A 27208-nucleotide genomic window follows, 5' to 3' on the forward strand; every position below is an offset into this window, starting at 1 on the left:
AGGGCTGTAGTGCCATGGGGTTAGGTTAGTTCACAGCCAACTGAAGTCTGAAGCCTTTCCTGTAGGTCTCCCGCGAATACATAATAAAGCTGCCATGGCAAAGCGCTGCTGTTAGTACTGTAGTTGCATGGTGCCTATAGGACAATAATACATGTTATCACCTCTTTACACTTCCTTGCTGCTCCTCTCTTCCAGATCAAGTTCCTCACACTCTGACAAAGTGCCTTTCCCAGTTGTATCCTTTTAATGTTCTCCATGTCCAATCCTGCATCAGTTCATTTCCCAAGTACTTGGTGTTTTCTGCAATTTCAAGGTCTTGTCCTCCAAACAATACCTTTCCCTTCACTGTCTCCTCCACACTTTTTTAACAGCTGCCTTGGTGGATCAGTGATAGAGTGTCTGACTCATGATTCCATATTTCCAGATTCTATCTCGGCTGAATTAGCAAATCTTTGAAGGATAGCCAATAATCTTGGCACTCCACGACCCTGTCGTTGTTGGCATGTTAAATATCTGTGTTGATAGCAGCACAATCGGAATGTCAAATCTGGCAGGTCTGCACCACAGTAGCTGAGACCATATGATTTATTTTTCTCCTTTGTTTTGACCACAATGGATCATGTTTGACAATCTTTGCAGTATTTTTAGCCTTCATCTCTGCCAGTATCTTTTCATCCTTTCTCCTACTTCCTTCTTCTGCTCTTCTGTATAGGACCTCCCTTTTCTCATCAGCATTTCCCCATTCTCCTAGAAACCACAGAACTTTTTGACACATTGTCTAAATGGATTTCTGTCCATGATGCAATCTTGTAGAACTCTCATCTTCATCAAGTCCAACCTCACTTCTCGAAACCTTTTCAGTTCTGTCTTTCTCTTCCTAAATAATTCATAGATTCTCTTTGTTAGTCTGTTACTGTCCATCCTCACCAAGTGTCCATATAACTGTAACCTTCTCTTCCTCATCAATTCAACCACTCCTTCTGTTCTTTGATACAATTCTTTGTTTGAATCTTCTCATTCCACTTTTTACATTTGGACCTAGAACTTTTCTTAGCATTTTCCTTTCTCTTTTAGAGATATCTTCAAGCTCACCTTTTCCTATCATATCCAGTGTTTCTGATGCATGCAGGCACTCAGGTTTCATAATAGTGTCTAGTTACCTCAATTTAGCCCCATACTTCCTCTGATGATGGAAGAATACTATTCTCTGCTAGATACTCTTTGATTCTTTGACCTTCACCAGCTTCTGAATATACTCAACAGATGGCTGAACGTTCCCAATAACTTACATACTGCTAAGAGAAAACACTCTACTTATGTACAGATGGGAGGATATCAAGTCGACTAGCCTTCTGCATGGCCATTAGTAAAACGCTGGGAATAACGCTTGAAAATGTGGATAGTCTACTTAACTGAACCAAGTCTTCAGACACGGCCAATTGTATGTTGCACTGTCTCAGGTAAAATCATTTGAAAATGTTAAGATCCAGATATGGCAGATTAGTTGAAGCCCAGAGAATATTCTATGGAAAAAAGTTTTCCTTTGTAAAGTGGAAAGAAGTGTTATAAACTAAATTACAAATGAATCATTTAGCATATACCAATATTAAATGTTCATAAAACTAGTGAGAAGGGCAGGAAAAACAATATGACTATGACAGGCATATCAAGACGAGTTATTTGCCCTATTTATAAGAAATGCGGCAGAGCAGCACGGGTCCTCTAGTAGTAGTAGTTTTCAGCCTCAATGAACAACTGGAAATTGAGATTAAACAATTTCAAACTGAGACCAAACAATTTCTTATTGAGATTAATAATTTTCAAATCAGTATTAAACAAATTCAGATTGAGAATTGAAATGAACAATGTCTCATCAGCAATTGTTTTGAATGTCACGATTTATGTGCTACAATCCTTATTTAACAGTGAATGAGAAATTTGTTTTAATATGCCTTGAGTAGAGAAAGGGAAGCAGAAAATGTTTATACACTAAATGTGTGCCAACTTTAACTATAATGGAGACTGGAGAATACTAGCCAATGAACTCTGAATAGTCAGAAAAAGACCCGCATATCAATGGGTGAAAAATCAAAACCAATTTGAATGGCAGTTTAGGGGAAGGAGGAGGGTGAAAATTATGAAGGAACATGAGGCCTTTATAGTTTGATATATAGAGCAAAAACCAATACTTACATTAAAGATGTATTTCATTTTGAAAAGTTTTGTCTTTTTCAATAAAGCTATGTGCTTAAGATTTCATCCTTTATATTTATTTCCTGTTTTAACTTACTATTCTTAATATGAATATGTTTGGTCTCATTCTCAATATGTTAGGTCTCAATTTGAATGTTTAGGTCTCAATTTGAATGTGTTTGGTATCAATTTCAATGTATTTGGTCTCAATTTTAATGTATTAGGTCTCAATCTGAATGTGTTTGGTCTCAGTTTGAACATGTTTGTTATCACCTTGAAGTTGAAAAGATACAGTCAGCACAATTTTTTTTTTTTTTTCATTCCATACTTACCAATATACTCACTCAGTATGTCCTTTTTTCTCCATTTCCTCCCCATATCACACTTCAAACAACATCACTTTCAGCTCCCTATTCCCTTGTGGTTTTTTTTTTCTCCTTTACAGTTTTATCCATTCCATTGTAAACACCATGAGCTTCAATTTCAGGATGGTGGACGTGGGGGTGTTGAGCATAGCAAGGGGCTATGATGAGGAGGGAAAACATAGCCCAGGAATTGCTGGCAACTGAACCAGAGATAGACACGAGTTACTTTGAGCAGTCCCGAAATTAGCTGAAGCACTGTCAGAGCGCACAGTTAATATTTGCTGTATGTTTTGAAGGGACTTTAATTTCATGATTTTGCACTCAGATCTAATTAACCACAATGAACCAGAATATTTTGGTAACTACAATTTGTATAGCATCAATAGGCATATGTAGCCCAAGTTTATGTAATGAATAAAACTTTTAATTGGTAATACGTGTTTTGTGTAAAGTAAACAGCAAAATACATCCAGACATAAATAACAGTAGTCTGCCTAACACGTTCCTTAAGCAGTTATTCCTACGCAAGCAATGTCTTCAGAATCAGAGGAAACTGTATCAGCTTACAGTAGTTGCACCTTTCCTCTCTCTGCTATTCCTTCGCTCTGCAGCTGTGTGCCTTAAAAAGAAAGTCGCGTTGCTAATCAAGCAATGTCACTATTTTACATCTGTGTGAACATTAGTCAAGTAACAATAAATCTGAACACATTATTTTCCAAAGCAGTGAACCGCTGACGTTTTATCCATGCGCTGCCACTGCTCTTACACTTAACCACTACATCCATATATACTGTAATTACAAATACAGTATGTATTATCACACCAGTTATCAAGCATATTACAGCCTATTCAGATAGTATCTATATATAATTACAAATCATCATCATCATCATCATCATCATCATCATCATCATCATCATCATCATCATCATCATCATCATCATCATCATCATCTTCTTCTTCTTCTTCTTCTTCTTCTTCTTCTTCTTCTTCTTCTTCCACCGCTTTTCCCACACCTGTGGGATTGTGGGTGCAAACTGTGTCCTGCATGTGGATTTTTAGCCCTGTTTTATGACTGCATGCCCTTCCTGATGCCAACCCTGTGTGGAGGGATGGTTACTATTGCCTGTTTCTGTGGTAGTTGGTAGTGTGGTATGTTGTCTGAATATGAAGGGGAGAGTGTTGGGACAAACATAAACACGCAGTCCCCGAGCCTGAAGAATTAATCAGATGCGATTAAACTCCCTGACCTGGCCAGGATCAAATCCGGGACGCTTTGAACCTAACGCCTCAATGCTGACCATTCAGTCAAGGAGTCAGACATCTATATATATATATATATATAGATGTATACAATAATAATTTATATAATTTCGTGTGGCTATTTCTAGCCGAGTGCAGCCCTTGTAAGGCAGACTCTCCGATGAGGGTAGGCGGCATCTGCCATGGGTAGGTAACTGCGTGTTATTGTGATGGAGGATAGTGTTATGTGTGGTGTATGAGTTGCAGGGATGTTGGGTACAGCACAAACACCCAGCCCCCGGGCCATTGGAATTAACCAATGAAGGTTAAAATTTCCGACACGGCCGGGAATCGAACCCAGGACCCTCTGAACTGAAGGCTAGTACGCTGACCATTCAGCCAACGAGTCGGACTGTATACAATTACAAATATGTATTATTATTCTGTTACGAGGACGGGGGACCAAACAATAACCGTATGTAATTCGCTGCGCGCATTGCTCTTTTAGTTGGGGCTTCTCCCTCTTGGTGGGTGTTAAGTAACCCCTTCTGAATCATTATGCCAAGCAGTATGACTTGAGACAGTTGTAGCGAGCCCCTGTGACAGTTTTTGTGCAATGTGTTTTTTCAATCTTTTTAATTCTTGTGATTTTGTGAAATGGCTGATATTCAAGAACAGCATGCGGCATTGAAATTTAGTTTTCTGCTTGCTAAAAGTGCATCAGATGCTGTTGATATTGCCTACAGCTTATAAAGAACATGCCTGGAAAAGAACTCAAGTGTTTGAATGGTATTTGTGATTCAAATGCGGTGACATGTCATTCAAAGACTGACGGAAACGTGGAAAAAGTTTGCGCGCTTGTGTACGAGAATAAAAGGCATACTCTTGACAAACTTGCTGAACTATCTGGTCTTTTATGGAGCTGAGTGTAACACATTGTAGCTGCAGATTTGCAAATGAGATGAATTGTGTCGAAATACATCCCCTGCTTGTTGACACCTGATCAAACAGACTCGTGTCGCTGCTTGCCATGACTTGTTCAACCACTTGGAAGTGGACAAGAACTTCTTTCACAAAATTATCATCGGGAACGAATTGTGGTGTTATGGGTACGACCCCAAGACAAAGCAACAGTCATCGCAGGTCCTGCTGCTTTAAGCATTCCCGTATATAATTCATTTATTCCTGCTGCTTTTCCCAAATTCATTCATTTTACTCCAGTTCCCACATCTTATCATTCTTGCCTTTTGTCTCTTCACCATCTCTCGCTTTTCCTCTACTTTAAAATCATTTGTCCTCTCCAACTGTTCTCCGCATAAAATGATTTAATAATTACTCTCTCCACTTTGTAATACATGCCAATTCTTGTAGGTGTGACGTCAGCAGAAATCCTCATCTCGCATATCCTCTGCCAGCTGGTGTGTATGTTCGTCCAGTGCGTAGAGGTCATAGCTCTGGCTCTATTCGTCTTCAATGTTGTGTGTCATGGGCACATAGCAGCATTACTGGCGCTAGTCTTTTTGCAAGGTGTCTGTGGCATGTGTTTTGGTAAGTCATAATCTCATCTAAAATATTGGTGTTTAGAATACTGTAGGGATAACAAAGCACAGTTACCATCATATGGAGCCTGGAATTACTGTACAACTCTTGTCCAGAACGTTTTGCTATGGAGATTGTAATTGTAAGGAGAATTAAATAGGCATACTTTGTCAGCAGCTGGAAGCATCAGTTGGAAGGATGGCGCCCAGTTACACAGTGCTTGATGGGGTGGTAGAGCATGGATGTGAAAGCTGAGCAGTATGCGAGTACAAAATTTTGTGTGAAGATAGGAAAGACAGTCACAGATACCTGGAACCTTACCCAGAATCCTTCCTCATGTGCCACTGAAGAACTCATACTTGTGTTAATGACTGGTAAGCCTGCTAGATGAGGTTGCAAGTTTCTCTCACTGTCTTGCCATACTGTAGCTCACACACAAAAAAATTCTCAAATGCTGCTTAATTCTCACATCAATACTCTATCACTATTTAGACAATAATCTTGCTGCAATGTGGATGCCTGCATTAAAATGTGCCATCCTGCTGCCTGCCAGAATTGCACAGTAACATAGCCATGCATCAATTAAGGTTGCAGGGTACCATATCTCCTGCCAACAACAGGGGCGTATCCTACAGGCTACTGGGGCTATTTGTAGGCGATTTGTTGTGTTAAATGGTTTTAACTAGGTAAGAAACTACTAGCTGTAGCCCAAGAAAATGATATTAAAAATAAATAAAAACTTTATTACAGTTTCAAACAATCGTGACATTCATGCATATTCTTCTTTATCAAAAGAAATTATGGTTGGTGGATAGTGAATGTGGCAATGCTGTAGAAATGGTGACCAAGGAGAGTGACAGCCTTAGGCACCTCCCCTCTGCACACCGGCGCTCATTCAGTGCAGCCTCAGCACTGAGAGCGAGGCAGTTGCTGCTACAGCTAGCGGTTTCTTACTTAGTTAAAAGCGTTCAATGCAACAAACAGCCGACAAAAGTATACATTATCGCACTCATAGAAGTGAGTATGTTTTAGAAGTTGTAATATTTTTGATTTCTAATTTGTTTAAGTGTCTATATGCTGAAGAATTTTTATACTTATAGCTATACTTTTAACTGTGCCAGCTTTGGTTTTGTGAGAAGATGATGGAGCAAACACCTGTGGGGTCTTTAAATGCCAATGACTGTGTAACAGAGACTTTGTTAAAAGTTCCTTTCAGCTGCCTTCGTCCACAGAGTGACAAAGCTCAAATTATGAATATGACAAGGCCTACCTGAACTGCAATTGTGTGCCAATGTGAAAGTAAAACAGCATGAGTATACACATCAACCACATCATCTACAGTACCATATGATCGATGGAATTGGTTGTCCGGTAGTTCAAAGCTGTCTAAACTGGATTGCTGGCCATGTTATTTAGTCGCGAAGCTAATGTATGGTCAAAGGAAGGGTTTTCAAATATGAACTCTTTTCACACGGCAGTTAAAAAATATGACAAATCAAAGGCTCACATTTAGAGTAGCATGAACTTTGAGAACTTTGGTAATACAGTACAAGAACATATTTACAGCTAGATAAACAACATGCTCTGCACACTGATCAAAAAATAAATAGTATTCATAAGTCATATTGCCGTTCAATGTAGACACAAGAACGCTTAAGTAAATGATATTACATAAGTTTATATAATCTATATATATAAAAAATAACATGTCCTGACTGACTGACTGACTGACTGACTGACTGACTGATTCATCATCACCGAGCCAAAACTACTGGATGTAAAGAAATGGAATTTTGGGGATACATTTATATTATAATGTAGGTGCTCACTAAGGGATAATTTTTGGATATTTCATCACTAAGAGGGTGAAAAGGGGAGTGAATTTTTAAAATGAGTGTATCTATATCTCAAAAACTTAACAGTTTAAAGACGTGAAAATTGATATTTGGAATCTCCTTTAAAAATGAAGAAATACATATTTATTTTATTTTCGGGGGTGAAAAATGTGAAAAGGGGGCTGAATACCTTTTACGAGGATATCTCAAAAACTGAAGATGTTGCAGTCATGAAAATTGGTATTTGGAATCTGTTTTAAAAATAAAGAAGCATGTGTTTTTTTGTAGAAAAAACTACTTAAGAGGGCAAGAGTGACAAAGGAGGTGAATTTTTAAAATGAGTATATCTACAGTATATTTCAAAAACATAGCATGTTACAGACATGAAAATTGGTATTTGGAATTTCCTGTAAAAGTAAAGGAACACGCATAATTTTTTTCTGAAAATGCACTTAAGGGGAAGTGTTAAAGGGGGTAAATTTTTAAAATGAGCACATATACAGTTTATCTCAAAAACTTAACATGTTATAGACGTGAAAATTGATATGTTTTATCTTTTAAAAATGAAGTAATATGTATTTTTTTTGTTTTCGGAGAAAACACTTAAAAGGATAAAATGGAGTGAAAATGGGGTTGAAGTATTTTTATTAGGATACTGGTATCTCAAAACTGAAGATGTTACAGGTGTGAAAATTGATGTTTGGAATCTCCTTTAAAAATAAAGAAACACATGTTTTTTGTTTCCAGAAAATCCACTTATGGGGGGGGGGGGGTGTAAAAAGGACTGAAAAGGGGGTTGAATTCTTTTTAAGAGGATGCTTATATCTCAACAACTGAAGATATTACAGGCATACAAATTTGTATTTGGAATCTTCTTTAAAAATAAAGAAACACATATTTTTTTGTTTCTGGGAAATCCACTTAAAACAATACACCCCCTAAGGGTTTTAGACTGGGGGGCCGGGGGGGGGTGTGTGTGGAATGATGACAAAGATATGCATTTATATGAAACCATTTGAATTACAAAGTTAAAATTTCAGTTGATATCCTAGGTAATAAATAACAGAAGGTTTGAAACAAATTTCACCTCTCAGAAAGTTAAATGGGGGTTAAGATCCAAAAACAAATATATGAATACTTTCCTCCAAAACAGTTTAACGTACAGAGACAAAATTCCAAATAACGGTATATATTTTAAATCCTAGGTGTGAAATAGGAATTTTTAAATGTTGCACCCCTAAAGTGCTCCGTAAATGAAATTATTCATCCCTCCAAAACCATTTGATGCTCAAAGTTGTAGTTTTACAATATGGGTCTTCTTAATGTCCTAGGTGTAAAATATCAAATACTTGAAAATATTTCTCTCCTAAGGGGTTTAGATGGTGGTTGACTCTCAAAATTACAATATCCATTCTTCTGAAACCGTTTCAGGCACAAACTTATTTTTTTAAATGAAGGGTGGTCTTCTATATCCTAGATGTTAATAAATATTTGAAAACATTCACCCCTTAAAAAGCATTCATTCCTCCATTATTTTTTGACGTACAAAAACCAAAATTTCACAGGTTGGTCTTAAGTCCTAGATGTTCAATAAGATAGGATTTAAAACATTCAAATTCTTCCGTATGAGGTTCAAGTGAGTATTAGATCATAAAATAAATAATCATTCCCCAAAACCGTTTTTATATGAACTGAGGGTGTATTTTACAGGCTCAGCAGACAATGGACTCTCCAAAATATAAAACTTTGAATAATAACTTTCAGTTTAAAACCATAGCGAAGCACAGGTATCTTGCTTGTATTACATAAACAAGAACGTTTATGTGGTTTGGCATTAATGTAAGTTTCTTCAGAAACTTTGCAAGTGGCCCAAATGCAACTTCATTGACATCATCGAGGAATTTTCATCCCAAACCAGACATCTCTACTTCACATACAAATAGATAAGATTTTAAAAAATGTAATTTAATGTTTTGTGTATTACTAGGCTGAGTGGTAGCCCAGATATTCATGGCAGTATACGCCATTGGCCAACGAAGTATCTCTAGTTCTCTAATTCTCATTACAAGTAGAGTCTCAGTCACAATATTTTTCAGATGAATGTTGTATTAAACTAATTTCTACTAAACTAGAGTTGTCAGGACTTGTAGATTACTGCTATCCACTTTTCACTATCTACAAGATCAAAAGAACTATAAATTAATGTTCTCTTTATTCTTATTCTTATCCTTCTTGAACCAGCTCCAGTTTCTTGAGTGCGGTGAATGAGCTCTCTCTATTTACTTCTGTCCATGTAAAGGTTTTCTTCCTTAACCTGCTGTAAATCCAGACTTCATCTAGCTAGATCATTTCTAATTTGATTGATCCATCTCTTCCTTGGCCGACCTCTTGATCTTTTGCCTCTGAGTTCGCTCAAACCACACTCTAGCTGTTCTTTGTGGGTCCATTATTTTAAGAGGACCAAACCATTTCAGCCTGGCTTTGACACAGATCTCATTAGGGGATTTTTTCATTTGGACAAGATGGCGTATCTCTTCATTTCTTATTTTGTCCCTCCTCGTTTCCAAAATCATAGTTCTTAAGAACTTCATTTCCACTGCTTGTAGTTTGCTGATATTTCTGTTGGTTTGGATGCAGGTTTCTAGACTGTATGTGGTAAGTGGTACAAAAAATCTCCTGTAGAGTACTTTTTTGATCTTAACAGAACTTGTTTATCCCAAAAAAGTTTTCTCACAAGTTGATAAAACTGTGCTCCATTCTGTACTCTACTACTGGTTTCTGCAGATGGTCAGCTGTCTGTTGTTACTACACTGCTAAGATAGTAGAACTGATGGACTTGTTCCAACTTGGATCCATCTAGAGTGATGTTAGAATAGATGTTCTGTCGACTAACAGGCAACACTGTTGTTTTGGACTTGCTTATCTTGAGACCAAATTGCTTGAATATTGCATTCCAGTCATTAAGCTTCTGTTGTACTTCAACCTCACTATCTCCTCATATCACCACATCATCTGCAAAGGCAAGAGCTTTAAACTCAGAGCTGTTGTTGAGTTTCTTAACTCTTTTCATTATTTCATCCATTACAGTGATGAATAAAATTTAAAAAGAAAACAAACAGATAATCATTCTAAAATTTTGAACCTCCTATCAGCGGCTTGATTTTTAGTTTACAGCAACTCTAAACTCTCACCATGGATTTCTGTGGTGTGTTATGCTGGTATTTTCAAACTTGCAATACATTTAGAAAGAAATTAAGTGATGAATCTATATTTTTATTGAGGATCTGTAAAATCTCTAATGGTTTAAAGATAAGAGGTGTAGAACTTAATGAGGTCTTGGAGCTAGTTGTAAATAGAAGATAGTGGGAGCATATAGTTCATTCACAGAGACTTGCAGATTGATACTGAAAGCTATAATGGTGCTTCACGCTACAGCAGATTCAAGCCAGGCTGGGCCAAGCCAACCCACGCTTATGGCATAACCGAGCACGTTTAGATGGATCCGTTCTCCCTGCCAGCTGGACCTCGTGGAACTAGGGATCCAAAGCTCAAGCAACTTTGTATTTCCTGCTTCAATATAATTGAAATACCATTGGGTTTCATTTCAGTTCATCTGTGGAAGATGTGGAAAAGACATAGGAATGCTCATTTGTTTAGTGCGATCTTGCCTGGCTATTTGGGATCAGAAGAATAACAGAGACATAACACTAGAATTTGCCATGGAAAGCATTTCAGCAAGTAATTATACTTTAATAACAGCAGGGGCATAACATTAGGGCCTGCAGGGCCTGCGGTGCAGGTGGGCCCAGGCCTTTAAGGGGCCCCACAAACTCCCTGCAAAAAAATAAAAATAATACTGCATATATCTAGTCTAATGTTACTCTGCACGGAAATGATCGGGGCAGTTTTGTTGAATCAGTTGAAATAGTTGTTTATATTTTACAATTTGTATGTAGAGTAATTGCCACTTGCTTGCACCTAGCTGCAAACAGTTCTTGCCCTTGCCGTCTCTCGCAACACCACAACATGCTCCTCATGAAGATCTGCACCAAATTATTGAAAAATTATTACAACAATGAAAATTGATACCAAAATATGATATTTTAACTTTGTTGATGTTTAGTGCACCTGAGATCACATTATGCACAAATTTTGCTGAACATTTAACTTTTGACATACATTTATTCGACAACAATGTATAACGCCAATTAGAACTTGGTGTAGTAACAATGTCCATTCAGTTTTGAACAAGCTCTCTGTGCATGAAGTTAATAATAGGCTAGGCTTATCAGTTGTGCTGTTTGATATTTTTTCAAACTTTAGTTCACCAGGGATTTTTTGTTGTTGTTGTAATTGAATAAAATATTATAACCGAGACTTCAGTGTCGATTACAGAGTATAGTTCTGTACTTGCATGTTGTATTGAAAAGGAGGATTATATAAGACTTTTTATTTGTAAAGTAATAGTTCTGTAGTTACTGAAAATAATTAAACCAATTAAAGTTAAGTAAAAACATCTAAGTGGTTCATGGTTGGTTGCTCAGCAGCTTAGCCGTTAAAACACGGAGGCAGTCAAATACCATGTGTTAAACATTATTTTTAATAATCTTACAAGAATGAATATTCCCTTTGTTTATAACTTGGCAATATATTGCATTGCTTCCACCTGCTGTAATTTATATTAGTTATCCATAGGTTTTACATTTTATTTGAGTGGGGACCAATTTTTTTATTACGCCCCTGAATAACAGTTTATTTTCTATGGTTTTCAACAGAAACTGGCAGCATATACACAGACAAGCATAATCTTCAAGCAAAGACACTTTCTGGAGTAGAATGTGCACGGCACTGGAAGATGTCTCTTCTATAAAATTCACTTTATAACTAACCGCACACCAGATTCTCCACATGCAATGTGAAAACTTTCCTGTTCAACTACTCTCTATTCCTCTTAGCTTAGCCTGGCCCAACTCATCACAGCCAGCAGTGTATATAAGAATGTCTCTAAAATCTGTAGAACAGAAGAAGATTCACTAACTAGTGACTATATGATTAACCAGGGAGAAGTATCCTAGCAGTGACCAATTCTGAATGACTAAAACGTGAGGAGTGATCAACTGAAACCTGCTTGAGCACATTTATCAATACAAACTAATACAAATATATTACAAATGCAAACACAAACAGATACAGCATTATTTCAGGAATAAATATGCAATACCATCTTACAAAAAACTGTGCATTCAAAATTTGATCCCCCTGTTTCATCAAACTTTGGATACTATCGATAAACAAGGTTTATGGTTGTAGCTTGAACCATTCTAGCATCACAGTCTTGAATTCATCATTGTTGGGGAAGTGTTTGACCTTGAAATTTCTTGATGCCCGAACAAATGAAAGTCGCAAGGTGACAAGTCTGGGTTGTAGGGTTGTTGGTTGAGCATACAGCGGAGTGAGCAATGGGGCCTTGTTTCATTGGATTTCATCTCATATGTCAGTCTTCAGTTTGCTAGAGTTCAAATTTTTGTTAAATGCTCTAGTTAACTTCTAACAGCCTTCCGTTGTTTAACTCTACTGCTATCTCACATTTGATACTTGATATCTGTTTCAGGTCTGGTTATTTCTGTGATAAGTGAGAACCTTACAATGGCAAACTACATGTCTCTGGGGTCCTTCTTCCCATTTCTCACAGTAAGTGGTAAGTGATCCCATTACTGTATATATGTGAATCATATGCATATCCTAAATTTTAAAAGGGAAAATTCTTATTGAAAAGGAAAGTTTTTAATTTGTGATTTATTTACAAGAAATGAATCACATAAAATATCAATTTATTTCAGAATGACATACTATAATCTTTGCACTCATCGTAATCTTTCATTCGCTTAATTGCACAGTCCATTCTTGATGTCCAGACACTTAGCTATTTCAGCATAAAATGCCTGGTGAATACTATTGGTTTCTTGAAGTTAAGTTTGCTTTTCTTTGCAATGTAAGAATCAGATGTTTGGTTGTTCCATATTGAATGTATAGTATAAGAAAATATACAATTAAAAGGTCCACCATAGTCAATACACAACATGTCTGAAAGAAACTCTTAAGAAGTAAGACATATACAATGCATGTTTTGGCCCCTTTGGGCCTTCTCCAGCCTTAAAAGTCAAGGTATAAAGTTAAAAATCAAGCATATGACATTAACATAAAACCACAACATTACAAGATTTCTTTATGAAAACTTGTTCTTGAAATTCTTGTCATCTCTTCAGATTTGTTTTTGACAACAAGAACTCCAAGAATAACTTTTTATAAAGATTAATGTTGTGTTTTTAGTGTTAATGTCATAAGCTTATTTTTACATTTTGTTTCTTAAAGCTGAAGAAGGCTCAAATTGGCCAAAACATCTACCTTTTATATCTTAATTCTTAAGGTTTCTTTCAGACGTATTGTGTATTGACTCCGAGTGAACCTTTTAGTTGTATATTTTCTTTGCTTTTCATTTTTCTTTTTACCAGTCATAATATAATTTCTTCCTGCTATGCATTTCCCAGTATTCTCTACATATTCAATAACATGAAGTTTCTCTTTTTAGCTGTAAATGAGTGATAATGGGAACGCTGCATTTGGAACCATACTTAACATGTGATTCACGCCTCTCTTCTCACTAGGTAACTGATGCCGTGTACTATTCTGAATACAATGGAAATCAGATATTACAAGAACGGAAACAACCTTATCCTGAATCTTGTGTTTACCTGTATTTATTGGTACCAAATTTTGAAGAAAAAAAAAACTCAAACTATTTGCATATATACAGTATTTACTACTGTGTATGATTTGGAGGGAAGTCACAGACATACTTTGTGACAGAAGGATGCCACTACATCTGAAGTCCAAAACATACTGCATGATCCTGTTGCTTCATATAGTGTTGAACGTCGACTGGCTGACAAAGCTACAGAGTGCCAATTACACACCATGGAAATGCGTATGCCCCGTTGGTTGATGGGCATCACATTCCTACACCGTGTCAAAAATAACACCGTCTACCAGCAAATGGACACTGCGCCCATCACTGAGAAGGCACAGGAAAAAAGTCTCCAATGATCTGTTCATGTCCTGCGTGCTGCACCTGGAATAGTTGCCAATTTCACTCACACCTTTGAAATTAATGAGCAACGGCAACGTGGATGTCCAAAGCAGCATTGGCATGACACAGTAAATGGTGATATGAAGACTCTGAACTTGAGACCACACAATACCCAAGACCGTGCAAAACGGTGAGCTAAGATTAGAACAACGGACCCTGCAACAGTAGGAAAATGCTAAGAAGAAGAAGATATGACTCAATGATAAGAAAATTTGGAAAATGTATTTGACTCTATAGCTGGTGTGTTACTTTCATATACTGCTTAAGATCCTATGAACTACCGGTATTCATGATAACACCTCCCACTGAGTGAAAGTACCCTCCTACCATACTTTCTACCATGTTCATACTAGCAATCATTCTTCCTGATTTCATGTCTGTTACCTCCTCACACCACCTAAGTTTTGCAAAGTTGATCTGAAAACTGATTAACTCAACAATTTATTTATCTTTGAATTCACTCACTACATCCTAAATAGTCCAGCTACATTACTCAGTTGACTAGCTGTTTACTTTGTGTGTTCAAGGTGATGGGATTGAATTCTGGTACTCGGGGCTGACATTTAGGAACGTTTAAATGGAAGAGCCCCTTTTGTTAGCTTTAATAGCATGTTAAAGAACCCCTCTCCAGAGCAGGATTCCTTCTCTCTGATGTCTCTTAGCCAATGACATGGCAATGTTGAAACACTGGATACCGTGGGAGCTATGAAGTTAAGCAACATCAGGCGTGGTAACCACCTGGAAATAAACCCTGGCTCAGGATGCCTGATCAGTGGCCTCTAGCCTACTTGACACTGTGGAAAAGTACTATAATTTCAGTTATTATGAGTCCCTCTGGATAACATTCTGGAAGTGAAAATAGATTTTCGATATCTTCAACAGCTTCTGCATTATTTGAGTTGAACATTTTTACTGTATATTCTAAAACAAGGTGTGATTAACTCACCTAGTCTACTAGGCCCTGATGAATATTATTTACATTATGAATTTACCTGTGAGGCAAGCACTCATATGTTAAGAATAAGATTGTCATAATCCAGAATTCCTAAACCAGGACAATGTCACAATTTAAGGGTCCAAAACCAGGATTCACTTTACTTATTATGGCAGTATGGCCAATGTAAAGTATCTTTTATCATAAGAATATAACATTAGTATATTTGTATCTACTTCATTTAATGATGAGAACATAATTATATCACTGCAAAACTGTGAGTGTTTGTATACAACTCATACTTCTCAGAGCCAAGAGCAGAAAAGAAAGGACAATAGTTTGATTTTGAATAAGCCAATGAAACTCATTACAATTTTCATCTTGTATTGTACTTATAGATGTTAGTGTTAACCAGCTCCTTCCTTCTGTCCATTGGGTAGATATAATAGAAAACACTCTCTCCTCATTTACATCATGCCCAAAAACAGAGAAATAACACCGTACAATTCTGAACAGTTCAGAATACATTTTCTTGTATGCTCAAGGTGATGTGATTGAATCCTGGTACTGCAGGCACAGTTTTTAATGGTAAGAGTTGTAGAACTAAATGAGGTCACAGAACTGGTTGCAAATAGAAATAGAGGATTGTTAATTAATTCACAGAAGCTCACAGATTGAATGCTGAAAGGTTTAACAGTTTATAATGAAGATGTATATGTTGTTATTATTATTTCTTCTCCTTGTTGCCCCCTCTAACCAAGATGAACTGTCATAGTGTTTATCCTTTTTGTATAATCCTATCCTCCCTATAGTGAATTCATTGAATGATATTCGCTATTATCAAGAGTGAATACAAGAGACAGAAATAAACTACTAATTATAATTTTTCTCTCCTGTCTGTAGGTGTTTTGTGGCCAATAGAAGGGATGCCGACAGCCCTCAAGTGGTTCAGCATGATGCTTCCTGGGACACTGCCTACTCTCTCTATGCGTTATATCATGGAGAAGGGCTGGTCTCTCATCGAACCTCAAGTTTTGTATGGGTACCTAATGACCATCGCATGGATCATCGGCCAGAGCGTCTTCTGTCTCATTGTGCTGCGGATACGAAACACCTGAGAGTGTCCAGTGCAAAACAGTTCCTACGTGTGTGGTGCAAGTTTAAGACTTCCACTGTGGCTCTGAATGCAGAGAAGAATATGCTCTTCTTCTCTGAATTTAACCAAATATGAAGTGCTGTGTAATATTGCTCAATAACAGACAAATAGTTCTCCAGTTAGTGTGGCATAACTTAAAGAGCTGATTACTAGCTGGGCAGTGCCAGCAGAATTCCTCATGTGGTCTTGAAACATTGCTGTGAAGTTCAACATGAACTGGATACCAGTTGTAACATTTATGAAACCAAAGGCATCTGATACTTTCTTTGTTAAGAAATGTGAAGTTTCTTTCAAGTTAAACAGTCATTGGTCTTTCCTTCTTGCACAGACATGTAGATAAATACATTCCAGAAAACTTCAAATACTTATTTTCTTAATATCTGTGCCCAGGTCAAACATATTATTTCAAAAATTCAGCAAACAAAAGAGCCTGTAAGATATCCTGATTTGTGTAGTATTTGCTATGTAACCAGAAGACCAGAAGATGTGCTTGGTACTAGATGTCTCCACATTTGCACTCAGAACCACTTCCTGGTGGAAGGTGCACCTAGTCCTGAAGGTTCCTCTTTCAGCTCACATTGCCATACACAGAGTGTCCCAGGAGGAATGGTCAATATTCAGGGATAGGACAGGAACGATCATTTGAAGCAAAGAAATTGACATATACATATGCCCTATTCCAAATAGTTTCCAAGCTAGAACACATTTAATGTACATTTGTTTTTGGGCAAGTGGCACGCACGGATGTGTTGTACCCATATGCCCATATGCCATATGAAGTTTTGAAATGGGTACAAGTTTTCCGCATGTAATGTTCGCCATACACGTGTTCGTGGTACATTGATACGTGCAGAAAGTCGCCGCGAGCTGCACTCTTTCAGCAGTGTGTTGCTGTACGAGTACAGGTTGTTGAACTACGCATTCGAAAGAAAAATGGGAACTTGGAAGAATACCCGTTTCATGCAATGTGCTGAAAACTCTGGTAGACCTTCTATGATCAGGAATTTGATGTTTCGGAAAACGCCGATGATATTCTTTGACAGCAGCAGGAGCACTACCACCGCAGAGACCGTAAACATTCACCATATCTGCATATTCTTCATTAGTGTAGATGTGTGGCATTTTAGTCAGTGCATGTACAAACAGAGTCAAGCGATGCTTCTCTCTCATACACTCTCAGTCTCTCGCACTACTTCACTCACAACACACCACGGACAACTGCGTGTTGTTCAGTGGGCTAGTTTAATGTCAGAAAGACATCCCAAGCAAAGAGGTTTAAGGCATCGAGGTAGTTTGGGCTAGAATAGAAAGTCAAAGAGGTTGGGTGGGTAAGACACATATGTGCGCGTCACTAGCCCAAAAGCAAATGAAAATTAAATGTGTTCTCTCGGAAGCCATTCAGAATAGGGCATATGTCCATATGAAGTATTTTGCTTCAGATGATTGTTTCTGTCATATCCCTGAATATTGACCATTCCTCCTGGACACTCTGTATGAGTCTGTTAAGCATTCTCCAGATGGTGTAAGGGAGGTCCTCCAGAAGCTAGCTCCTCCAGAAGCTAGCTCCTTAACTTTTATGTTTGGGATATTTAGTTTATCCCTCGAGACATTGATAGAGCTAGTTTCTTGGGATCCTTGGAGAGCTTCAGATTTATGGAAGAAGCTCTTCCTAGACCTTAGCCAGCATTTAGGAGGACAGTGCTCATATAAAGAGTACCAGTATACTAATACTTCAAGCAGGACTGATATAATTTTATAGTGTGGCGACTTGTGCTGGTTGATATGTTCCTTCACCATGTGGCACTGTTGTTGCTTCTTAGGCATCAGCTGACTTTGAACATGTATTTCTAAATGGAATTTAATGTAACTTAATTTGAAATTTCTCATTTAAATAAATTATTTAAAACAATGTATTAACCATTTTGATATTTCAGGACTTCTGTTTACCATTTATGTACGATAACAAGTTACAGTGTTCCTTATTTTGAAAGAAATTTGTTAAAAATACATAGGAAGTATTTTACAGTTAGTAAAGACTCAAGAACATTATACCAGAAATTGGTTCACTAGTAACTTAATATCTCAAACATGTGTGTGTGTCTAGTTGAGCTAAGTAATCTTTGAGTAATTCACCACAAAACTGACTGCATAACAAACTCAGTTGTGATGATAAGTTATGATTTTCTAAAAAAGAAAATTTCAACTGCTTAGTGTACATGCTATGCAACATATCATAATAAACATATGAAACCTTGCAGACTGCCACATGATTGTTACAAATATACAGTATATATCATATACAAGTAATTCCTGCATAACTAATGTTAACATGCTCATCTTAATTATGAATGTTACTAACACTTAAACCCATCAGCCGTTAACTGGACACCTCATATATTTTCCAGGTAAGTTTTGTGATTGTACAAGCATGAAGAGTCTGTATCCTATGTAGTGGAACCAAGTCCTGAGCAGGTGCACTAGCAACCTACTCCGTGAGAAACAGTAATTATACGTAAACCATCCATACATTCTTGAAATATTTTACCCCTAATGCTCCTAGTATACTAAGATTTCCCACAACTTCTTTTACTTGAGAAAACATGGACAGCAATTAATTTGATGGGTAAATGAGATAGTTGGATGATTTGATATATTCTTGTAGATTTGTTGAGGATCAAAATGACTTCCTCTGAATTGTTTTTCAGAGAACTGATACATGCTGTACAGTCAGTCACTTTGCTTGCATGTTTAATAATACATCCATAGAAGTGAAAAATTACGTTCATTTTTGAATTGCTGAGAGAAGGTAATTTGTTCTTTTTTCCAACTGGATAACGGTGGCTGATCAAAGGAAAGCTTGCTGCAAATTTCTTTCTGAGCTGCACTTATGATTTTAGTATCTTGGTGAATAGAGTGGGATCTTTTGTGGGTGAAAAGAAATGCTTTTTCATCAGACTGTTTATCGTAACCCGACTTGCAACTCAGGACATAGCAAGTTATAGACATATTCACATATAGTAGTAATTTGAAACATATGTCTAAATATATGTTCTACCTCTCTAATGCCAGATATGTTGCACATTTAGATCTATCAAAAAAATTGGAAATTTTTTATACACTTCTGCTTTAAGATGACAAAACGTGCACTTACTTGCCTTTAAATCGACAGCAGCACTGCAGGTGGCAAAGAACATGTGATTCAGAGGGAGTCATCACACTAGTCATTTGTATTCAGCCTGCTTCAATTATTATACAAGGACATCATTCTATCAGAGCCTGCTTACAGCTGCACTATGGGCAACCACTGCTTGCCTGCCAATACTCCAGTCTCTTCGGTGGACCACTTCTCTACTTCATTGTACTCAGCTGGCCTTTCATTCCAAGCTAATTGCTATTCGTTACTGGGCGAGTGAATTGTATGTACCTGTGGGAATGAATCTCTCAACAGTAAGCCTGTGGTGCTGTTCAGTTGAGCATGTGTAAGGGAAGAAATAGCCAACATCTCAAAAGAAGAGTTGCTACAAGTTAATGAAAATTTGTTAAGATGCTAAGTTGCTAATTAACATGTCTAAGGTAGCCTTGTCCATTCGTCTGATTCATGCTGAAGCATGAGAATGTGTGCGCGTCTGTTTGGCAAAGGGACTGGAATGTCAGCACGTGAGCAGTGCATTCCCAAGGTCAGACTGCATCTGCAAATAGGCCTGAATAAAATGACAACCCGGAATATAAACAATGATGCAAGAAACAAAGCCTGCAAAACACTGGTGTGATTTGTAACACCGGCCATGAAAGCCTCAATTGCCATGTGGACTAAAGCAAATCATGTTGTGTGCATGAATATATTTTGTTATGCTGAATACAATGCAAATTCATTGCATTCTTATGTTGGATATTCAGTAAAATAGGTGCCATTCACTTACAACACTGGACAGATGAACTCAGTTGCAGTATGACAATGGAGCAAGATTACTGGGTTAGGGAGCACTAAATATGAAAAAGTCATTTTACACATTTTTATTTTCTTGTAAAAGTATCAATTTCCTTCAGTTACAATAAAGTTCCATAATTTAAGTAGTTGTAAAATTGTACTGTATCATACCATGCAGGTCAAATCTTACTGTATCCGAAGTATTTTTCCAACTTGCAAAATCTAATTCTGAAACAATTTCATTTTCTGGATAGTATTGAATAGGTTGACAATAAATAATTTCCTATTATAATTGTTGTTAACCCTTGATAATGCCAAATGCAGTCTTCGGTGAAATGTTGGGACCATCACATGCTCCTGGACCACAGCCTACAAGCCCGCAAAACACTGACGTGATTTGTAACACCGGCCGTGAAAGCCTCAGTTGCTATGTGGACTAAAGCAAATCATGTTGTGTTTCCTGACTGCATGCTTCCCATAGAACAACTATGCTTTAGCTACTTTGTGATTATTTGTATGGTTTTTTTTTTTTCTATAATCAGTTTTTTGTTTCTCTTGTAGAATTTTGTTCAGTGGACACTTTGGAACAATACTCCTTATATCCAGAGATATGAAATTTTGCACTCCTCAACACAGTATGGCAGGAAAACACTATCCCAGAAAACTGGAAGAAGGGTATAATCATGCCTCTTTTCAAGGAGGGGTGTAAATGGAAATGTATCAACTACCATGGAAATACTCTGTTCTCTCATGGTCTAATACTTCTGGAAAAAAATCAGAGAGTAGATTAAGAGGAATTGTAGAACCTTTATTGGAAGAGGAATGATATGGTTTCAGGCTTAGAAGAACAACTACAAACCTTATCTTTGCTGTCAGGTGTTAATGGAAAAGCACTGGGGAAAAGGGAAATCACTTTCTCTACAACTACTAGACATCAAAAATGCTTATGATAGCATACCAATGGAGCGTATTTGGAAATGCCTAAAAGAGCTGCGGCTTCACGACAGTCTTATTGGAAAAGTGAAGATACTATATGATAAAACCAGAAGTTGTGTGCAAGTTGGTTGCAGACTGTCCAAATGGTTTGAAATGAAGAGAGGAGTACAGCACAGCAGTGCTTTGTCACCCCCCCCCATTTATCACTGTGATGGATGCCATAATAAAGGCATTCAAAATGGAAGGAGCAGCAGGACTTTTAAACTTTCATCTTTGCAGACAATGTGATGATCTGGGGTGAAAGCGAAAATGATGTGGAAGAAAAGCTGCAGAAATGGAGTTGAAAGTTTAAGAGACATGATTTAAATATCAGCAGGGACAGTGCATGGTACTGTTGCAGTGTTGCGCAACTCCCAATAATTTTACACTTCATTTACATCGTTTCTTCTAATTTTATAGTTTAATATACCTGGCATATATTCTAAAATATATTAAAATCTTTGATCGTTCAATGTACTAATGCTTCATAATGGACTAATGAATGCTGCCAGCTTAGAATCAAAGTCAGAGGGTTTGCTTTCCTACAGCAACTCCCAAGAGGACAGCGCAGGTCAGTGTAGTTTCAGCAGTGACGAGCCTAAGCCTGTATCTAGCATCAGGTAACACGCTCGTCAATATCAGTCCTTGCATGTTGCAGGACATCAGCAAGCGCCTTATCGAGAAACAATTCCAATGTCCCCATTAGATCGCAACACTCTGTGGAGATGACTTCATTCCTGCTTTTTCTCCTCTTGCAATGATAATTTCTTTTCTACACTACTAGGGTACACCATATCAGACCACCAACAATATTATCAAATTTTGCTACAATAAAAAACAGGAGGCCAAATTTTCAATTCAAGTGAGGCAAGAATAACTCTAGTTGTACTGTATAATTATCCTCTTTTTTCCTGTGTTTTCATTACTGGATTTATTTAAGTTTTAATAGGAATGTAGTTCATTGCTTAAGGATAACACAGTAGAGTTGCTTGTTATTTCTGTCAGCTTTTCATATTAATATGTCACATTGAAAATGTTGGTGCAATACCCAGCTTCAGATAACACCAGCTGCCACTGAATATCAGCAAGGTGAAGACGGTGGTGATGAAGTTAGAGAGGGGAGATGATAAACCAAACTGGATAGTGTTTCAAAGTTTAAGTACTTGAGTCGTATAGTAACGAAAGACAACCTTGCAAAATATGAGGTGGACAGTCGAATTAGTAAGGTTCAATTTTACCACCAAGTAAGACAACTGCTGTAGGATAAACAAGTACCACTGAAAGCTAAGATGACATTATGTAAATCCTACTATACACCCATCCTCATGTATGTCTCTGTTAATGAGACAAAACAAACTCAAAACTCCAAGCTGTAGAAATGAATTTCCTACGCACCATGATACAGAAGACCAGAAAGGGCAACATCAATAACGAAAAAGTCAGAGAGGAGGTCGGAATAGGAAACTCCCTACCGCAGGACTGCAAGAAGGGAATATGAAAGAGAAATAAAAGGAAAAAGACCAGTGGGAAAACAGTAATTACCACCACTACCACTGCGGACCCAGAGAAAAATGGACCAATCTGCTGAAGAAAGATATCAAGAACAAGATTGGGAGAAAGTTACAAGAGAACAGTAGTTCATGAACAGACAAAGATGGAAGGAGCTCGTACACAACACCTGGGCAACAGGAGATGGTCAACAATGATGATGATGATGAATGCAAAACTAAAACTCTGCAATTCTTAATATAACTCTAAATTGTGGTATTACATTATATTACATTGTTGTTAAAAGTTTATAATTATGCAATTAAATTTTAATTACTAATCAGTGAAGTAGCAAATGTCAAATATAAAAATTCCTAGAGCTTCATGTGGTAAAAAAGTATATTTAATGTGCGTACAAATTTGGAGGCAGGTGCCCAGGTGTTGTGTACGAGCTCCTTCCATCTTTGTCTGTTCATGAACTACTGTTCTCTTGTAACTTTCTCCCAATCTTGTTCTTGATATCTTTCTTCTTGAGTATGAAACCTTGAAAATTTTCACAATTTGAAAAAGTGCTTAAAGTAAACAAGAAGTCCAAATCCAATGAACTGAAATTTACTGAAGTAAGGCTTTGATTAGAAAAAATTCTGCATTTCTATTTTTAATGCTATAGCAGTTTTAGCATCATTTTATTATACACTGACAACCATCTGCTTTTAATACAAAGTACAAGTACAGGATTGTGAGTTTCTCAACAAATCAGTTTCTAGCCTCAGTGATAGTGAACATGGTGGTTGTGATTTACCATATTTATCCCCCTAATTTATTCCCTCACCTAATTTTTCCACTCTTTATTTTGAAACGGAAATCTGGGGGAAAATACAAATTTCCATAATTCTTTCACGCCATGATTATGTAAAAGTTTTCCATCATCAGTGTGTTCTCTATTTATTTACTTTCTGTAAAATGTGCACTCATGAAAACATCTGTTGTGTTGTCGGCCAATCATCAGTTAGTATGTAGCCATGTGTCCCATTACAATCTTGCATTTTCCCTCCATCTCTTCATCGGACATCCTACAGATCTTTTTCCTCTGGGATGGTATCGAAGAATCTGTTTTGGCAATGTGCCAGGTCCCATCCTTTGTATATAATGTTTCCAGCTTTCCTGATAACTGTAGATGTAGTCAGTTACCGGTTGTACTTTCAGTTCTTTTAGCACCTCTTCATTCCTTTTATGATCCACTTTTGTATACTCTGCTGTACGATGCATGAATGTCATTTCTCATGCTGTAATTCGAGACAAGTCTTGAGATCTTAAGGTCTATGCCTCAAATCCACAGCAAAGTATTGATTTAGCTAGGGTATTACAAAGGCGCAATTGAGATGCATACTTGGTCTATAAAATACAACAGGCACTGTGTTAATTTTATACACGTGAGTGAATAATGGTTAACGATAGGTAAGAAAAACAGGAGTTATAATGAAAATCCACAGCCTGTTTCCAGTCATTCGACCGGGTCAGGAATGGAATGGATGAATCCCCCATCTAGCGGCGAGGATAGGAATTTTGCCGGCTGCCGAAGCCTGTAGCACCCCTCTGGGTCAATGATTAATGAATGACAGATAAAACGAAATGATAAGGGAGAGTGTTGCTGGAATGAAATATGACAGGGAAAACCGGAGTACCTGGAGAAAAACCGTCCCGCCTCCGCTTTGTCCTGCACAAATCTCACATGGAGTGACCGAGATTTGAACTACGGAACCCAGCGGTGAGAGGCTGGCATGTTGCCGCCTGAGCCACGGAGGCTCTAGGAGTTACAATGCACAGTTTAAATTAACAGTGATTGCATACACAGAAATAACAGCAATCGTGCTGCTGTGCGTGAGTTTTGTGTAGAACCATCACATGTATGCCTGACATTTACAAAATGAACAATTGCAGCATGCCAAGAATGATCACTTCAGAGACCATAATCAGGCCAGTATCTACAAACTGAATAAAAACCATTAAACTGGATTAAGAAATGATGGCTATTCAGTTTCACACAACATGCTACAGTTAAAGGTGCTGGTGATAGCAAAGAAAACAATGTAGGAATCTCTTTCTGTGGATCGGTGGTAGAGTGTCAGTCTCCGGAACCCAAGATAACAAGTTCAAACCCGGCAGAGGTAGTCGGATTTTTGAAGGGCGGAAAAAATGTCCATTCAACACTCAATGTCATATGATGTTAGCATGTAAAAGATCCGTGGTGATACATTTGGTGTTCACCTGAAAAAATAATTAAAACTCACCCATAGATGCCCAAGAGAGATTTGGTTTACTCTGTCATCTAGTGGGCCTAGAGTAATGTAAAATGGAATGTTGAAATTGACAAGCAGACAGCCAGATGGTGTCAAATTAAAATGCTTACATACGGTAGCTGAGGCATTACAGTTTAAAGCAAGAAGACCAGGCGAGTTGGCCGTGTGGTTAGGAGCGCGCAGCTGTGAGCTCGCTTTCGGGAGATAGTAGGTTTGAATCCCACTGTCAGCAGCCCTGAAGATGGTCTTCCATGGTTTCCCATTTTCATACCAGGAAAATGCTGGGGCTGTAGCTTAATTAAGGCCACGGCCACTTCCTTCCCATTCCTAGGCCTTTCCTGTCCCATTGTCGCCATAAGACCTATCTGTGTCAGTGCGACGTAAAACAAATAGCAAAAAAAAAACTTAAAGCAAGAAGAGGGCAGCTGTGTTGATTCATGAAGAGGTACAACCTTTCTCTTTGAAGGAGAACATCTCTATGCCAGCGACTGCCAAAGGACTATAATGAAAATGGAGTGGAATTCCATTGGTATTTTTGAGGTTAATAGAATGCTAAACAAGCAGGAAAATTACACAGGTAAATACAGTATAAAGCTCAATAGTGAGGAAACTTAGGACTGGGTTGAATGTAAGTAATTCACTGTTGTGTAGTCTTCACACGATCATCCCCTTAAGAGGCTATTTTAAGTAGCTGTGTATCAGTTCTCATACAAGCTATTATGGAGCAGCCTTCTTCTTCTTCTCCCTCATGGGCTGAGTTTGCAACACTGGACCTGACATGACTGTGCCACAACAGTGCTGTCCCAGTAGTTCAACCTGTAACAACATAACATAACTTTCTGTAATAGAAATAAAATTCTGATTCTCCAAAGATCAACTGAACTGTGTGAATAGAGAGTCCAGACCTCCTTTATAAACTCTGTCACCTTCTGCTTCCCACCAATATTCTATGCTTCATTTATAATTATCTCAAATTCCAACACGCTGAAATTATAATTCATTGTACCCATTCCTATACCTTCCCAATAACCTCTGTCTTGCCACAAGGATCTCCATTTCCTTTATTGTACTCCCTATTTATGTACGATATTCCACACCCTAAAGCCCCTTTACGTTTATACCAATAGGTAGATGATCTTACTGTTTTAGCCCTTTGTCACACCTATGCTTCCCTCACATACAAGATCTAAAAATACTACAATACCCTTGAAACTTTGCTCAACTCCTGGCACCTTTCAGTCAATCCCAGTCAAACACAATTTTTCATCTTTCATCCAAGATCCCGTATATATGTTGCTTTACTTGGTGATTTCATTGAGATTGTACGTGGAGTTGAATCTCTGATCTTTTTGTATGTTTAAATCTTCAACATATTATATGACAAATTATTTAACAACACACTCAAATTTCCCACAACACACGCAAAGCAAGTCACAAGCTCCATATCAGACAATTAACCACCCTTCCAACTCCACCTCTCCTCGTCAACAAACTCAAACACACAACAGTACCCACTTGCTTAGATGACCATTTCATCTGATAACTACAGCAACAGGGGCTGGGAAACAGAATGTAAGTTCAAGCACTTTTTCATTTTGCTCAATATCCCAAACAGTACAACCACTCATCTTCCATTTTCCCCTGTTCATTCTAGGTTCACATAACCTACTTAAGAGACACAACAATAAAAACTTCACAGGCTTATTGACAATAAGGTTCTCAGATCAACATAAATGAATTCTAGAATGCAATATCTTTTTTCTTTTATACACATCAATCCATCAACATTTTTTTTTAATTTAAAAAAATATTTTAATATGTATTCAATACTACTTTATAATGTGCAAATTTAAAGGCTAAAATTTTGTAAACATTTCATGCACAACATTGTATTTTTCAAGGTGGTGGTGGTGATTATTGTTTTAAGAGGAAGTACAGCTAGGCAACCATCCTCTATATAACACTAATCAGAGGGAAAATATGGAAGGGGTCCGACACTTCGAAAAATGAAGATATCGGCCAAAGGAAGACAAGGGCCATGAAGGGCGTGAAAAGGAAAGACTCCCTAGCCCTCGCAAACCTAATAGCGTCGGGGTCGGAAAAGAA

The 27208-nt window shown here is 37.5% G+C and overlaps 2 protein-coding genes across 2 annotated transcripts in view; one reads left to right on the top strand and one right to left on the bottom strand.

Annotated features, from left to right (window-relative positions):
• LOC136877238 (ABC transporter G family member 23) overlaps positions 1-18665 on the top strand; it is a 333038-nt gene extending 314373 nt beyond the window's left edge. The window contains exons 15-17 of the mRNA XM_067151098.2: positions 5172-5348; positions 12786-12872; positions 16159-18665. Coding sequence (XP_067007199.2) covers positions 5172-5348; positions 12786-12872; positions 16159-16373 — 479 coding nt within the window. The 3' untranslated portion in view covers positions 16374-18665. The remainder of the gene's footprint in view (positions 1-5171; positions 5349-12785; positions 12873-16158) is intronic.
• Positions 18666-20410: 1745 nt separating this feature from the next.
• LOC136877239 (dimethylglycine dehydrogenase, mitochondrial) overlaps positions 20411-27208 on the bottom strand; it is a 95383-nt gene continuing 88585 nt past the window's right edge. Inside the window, exon 18 of the mRNA XM_067151099.2 lies at positions 20411-25918. Within this exon, the coding sequence (XP_067007200.2) occupies positions 25820-25918 (99 nt within the window). The 3' untranslated portion in view covers positions 20411-25819. The remainder of the gene's footprint in view (positions 25919-27208) is intronic.

Source organism: Anabrus simplex, chromosome 7 (assembly GCF_040414725.1).
Source record: "Anabrus simplex isolate iqAnaSimp1 chromosome 7, ASM4041472v1, whole genome shotgun sequence".
NCBI classification, from domain to species: domain Eukaryota; kingdom Metazoa; phylum Arthropoda; class Insecta; order Orthoptera; family Tettigoniidae; genus Anabrus; species Anabrus simplex.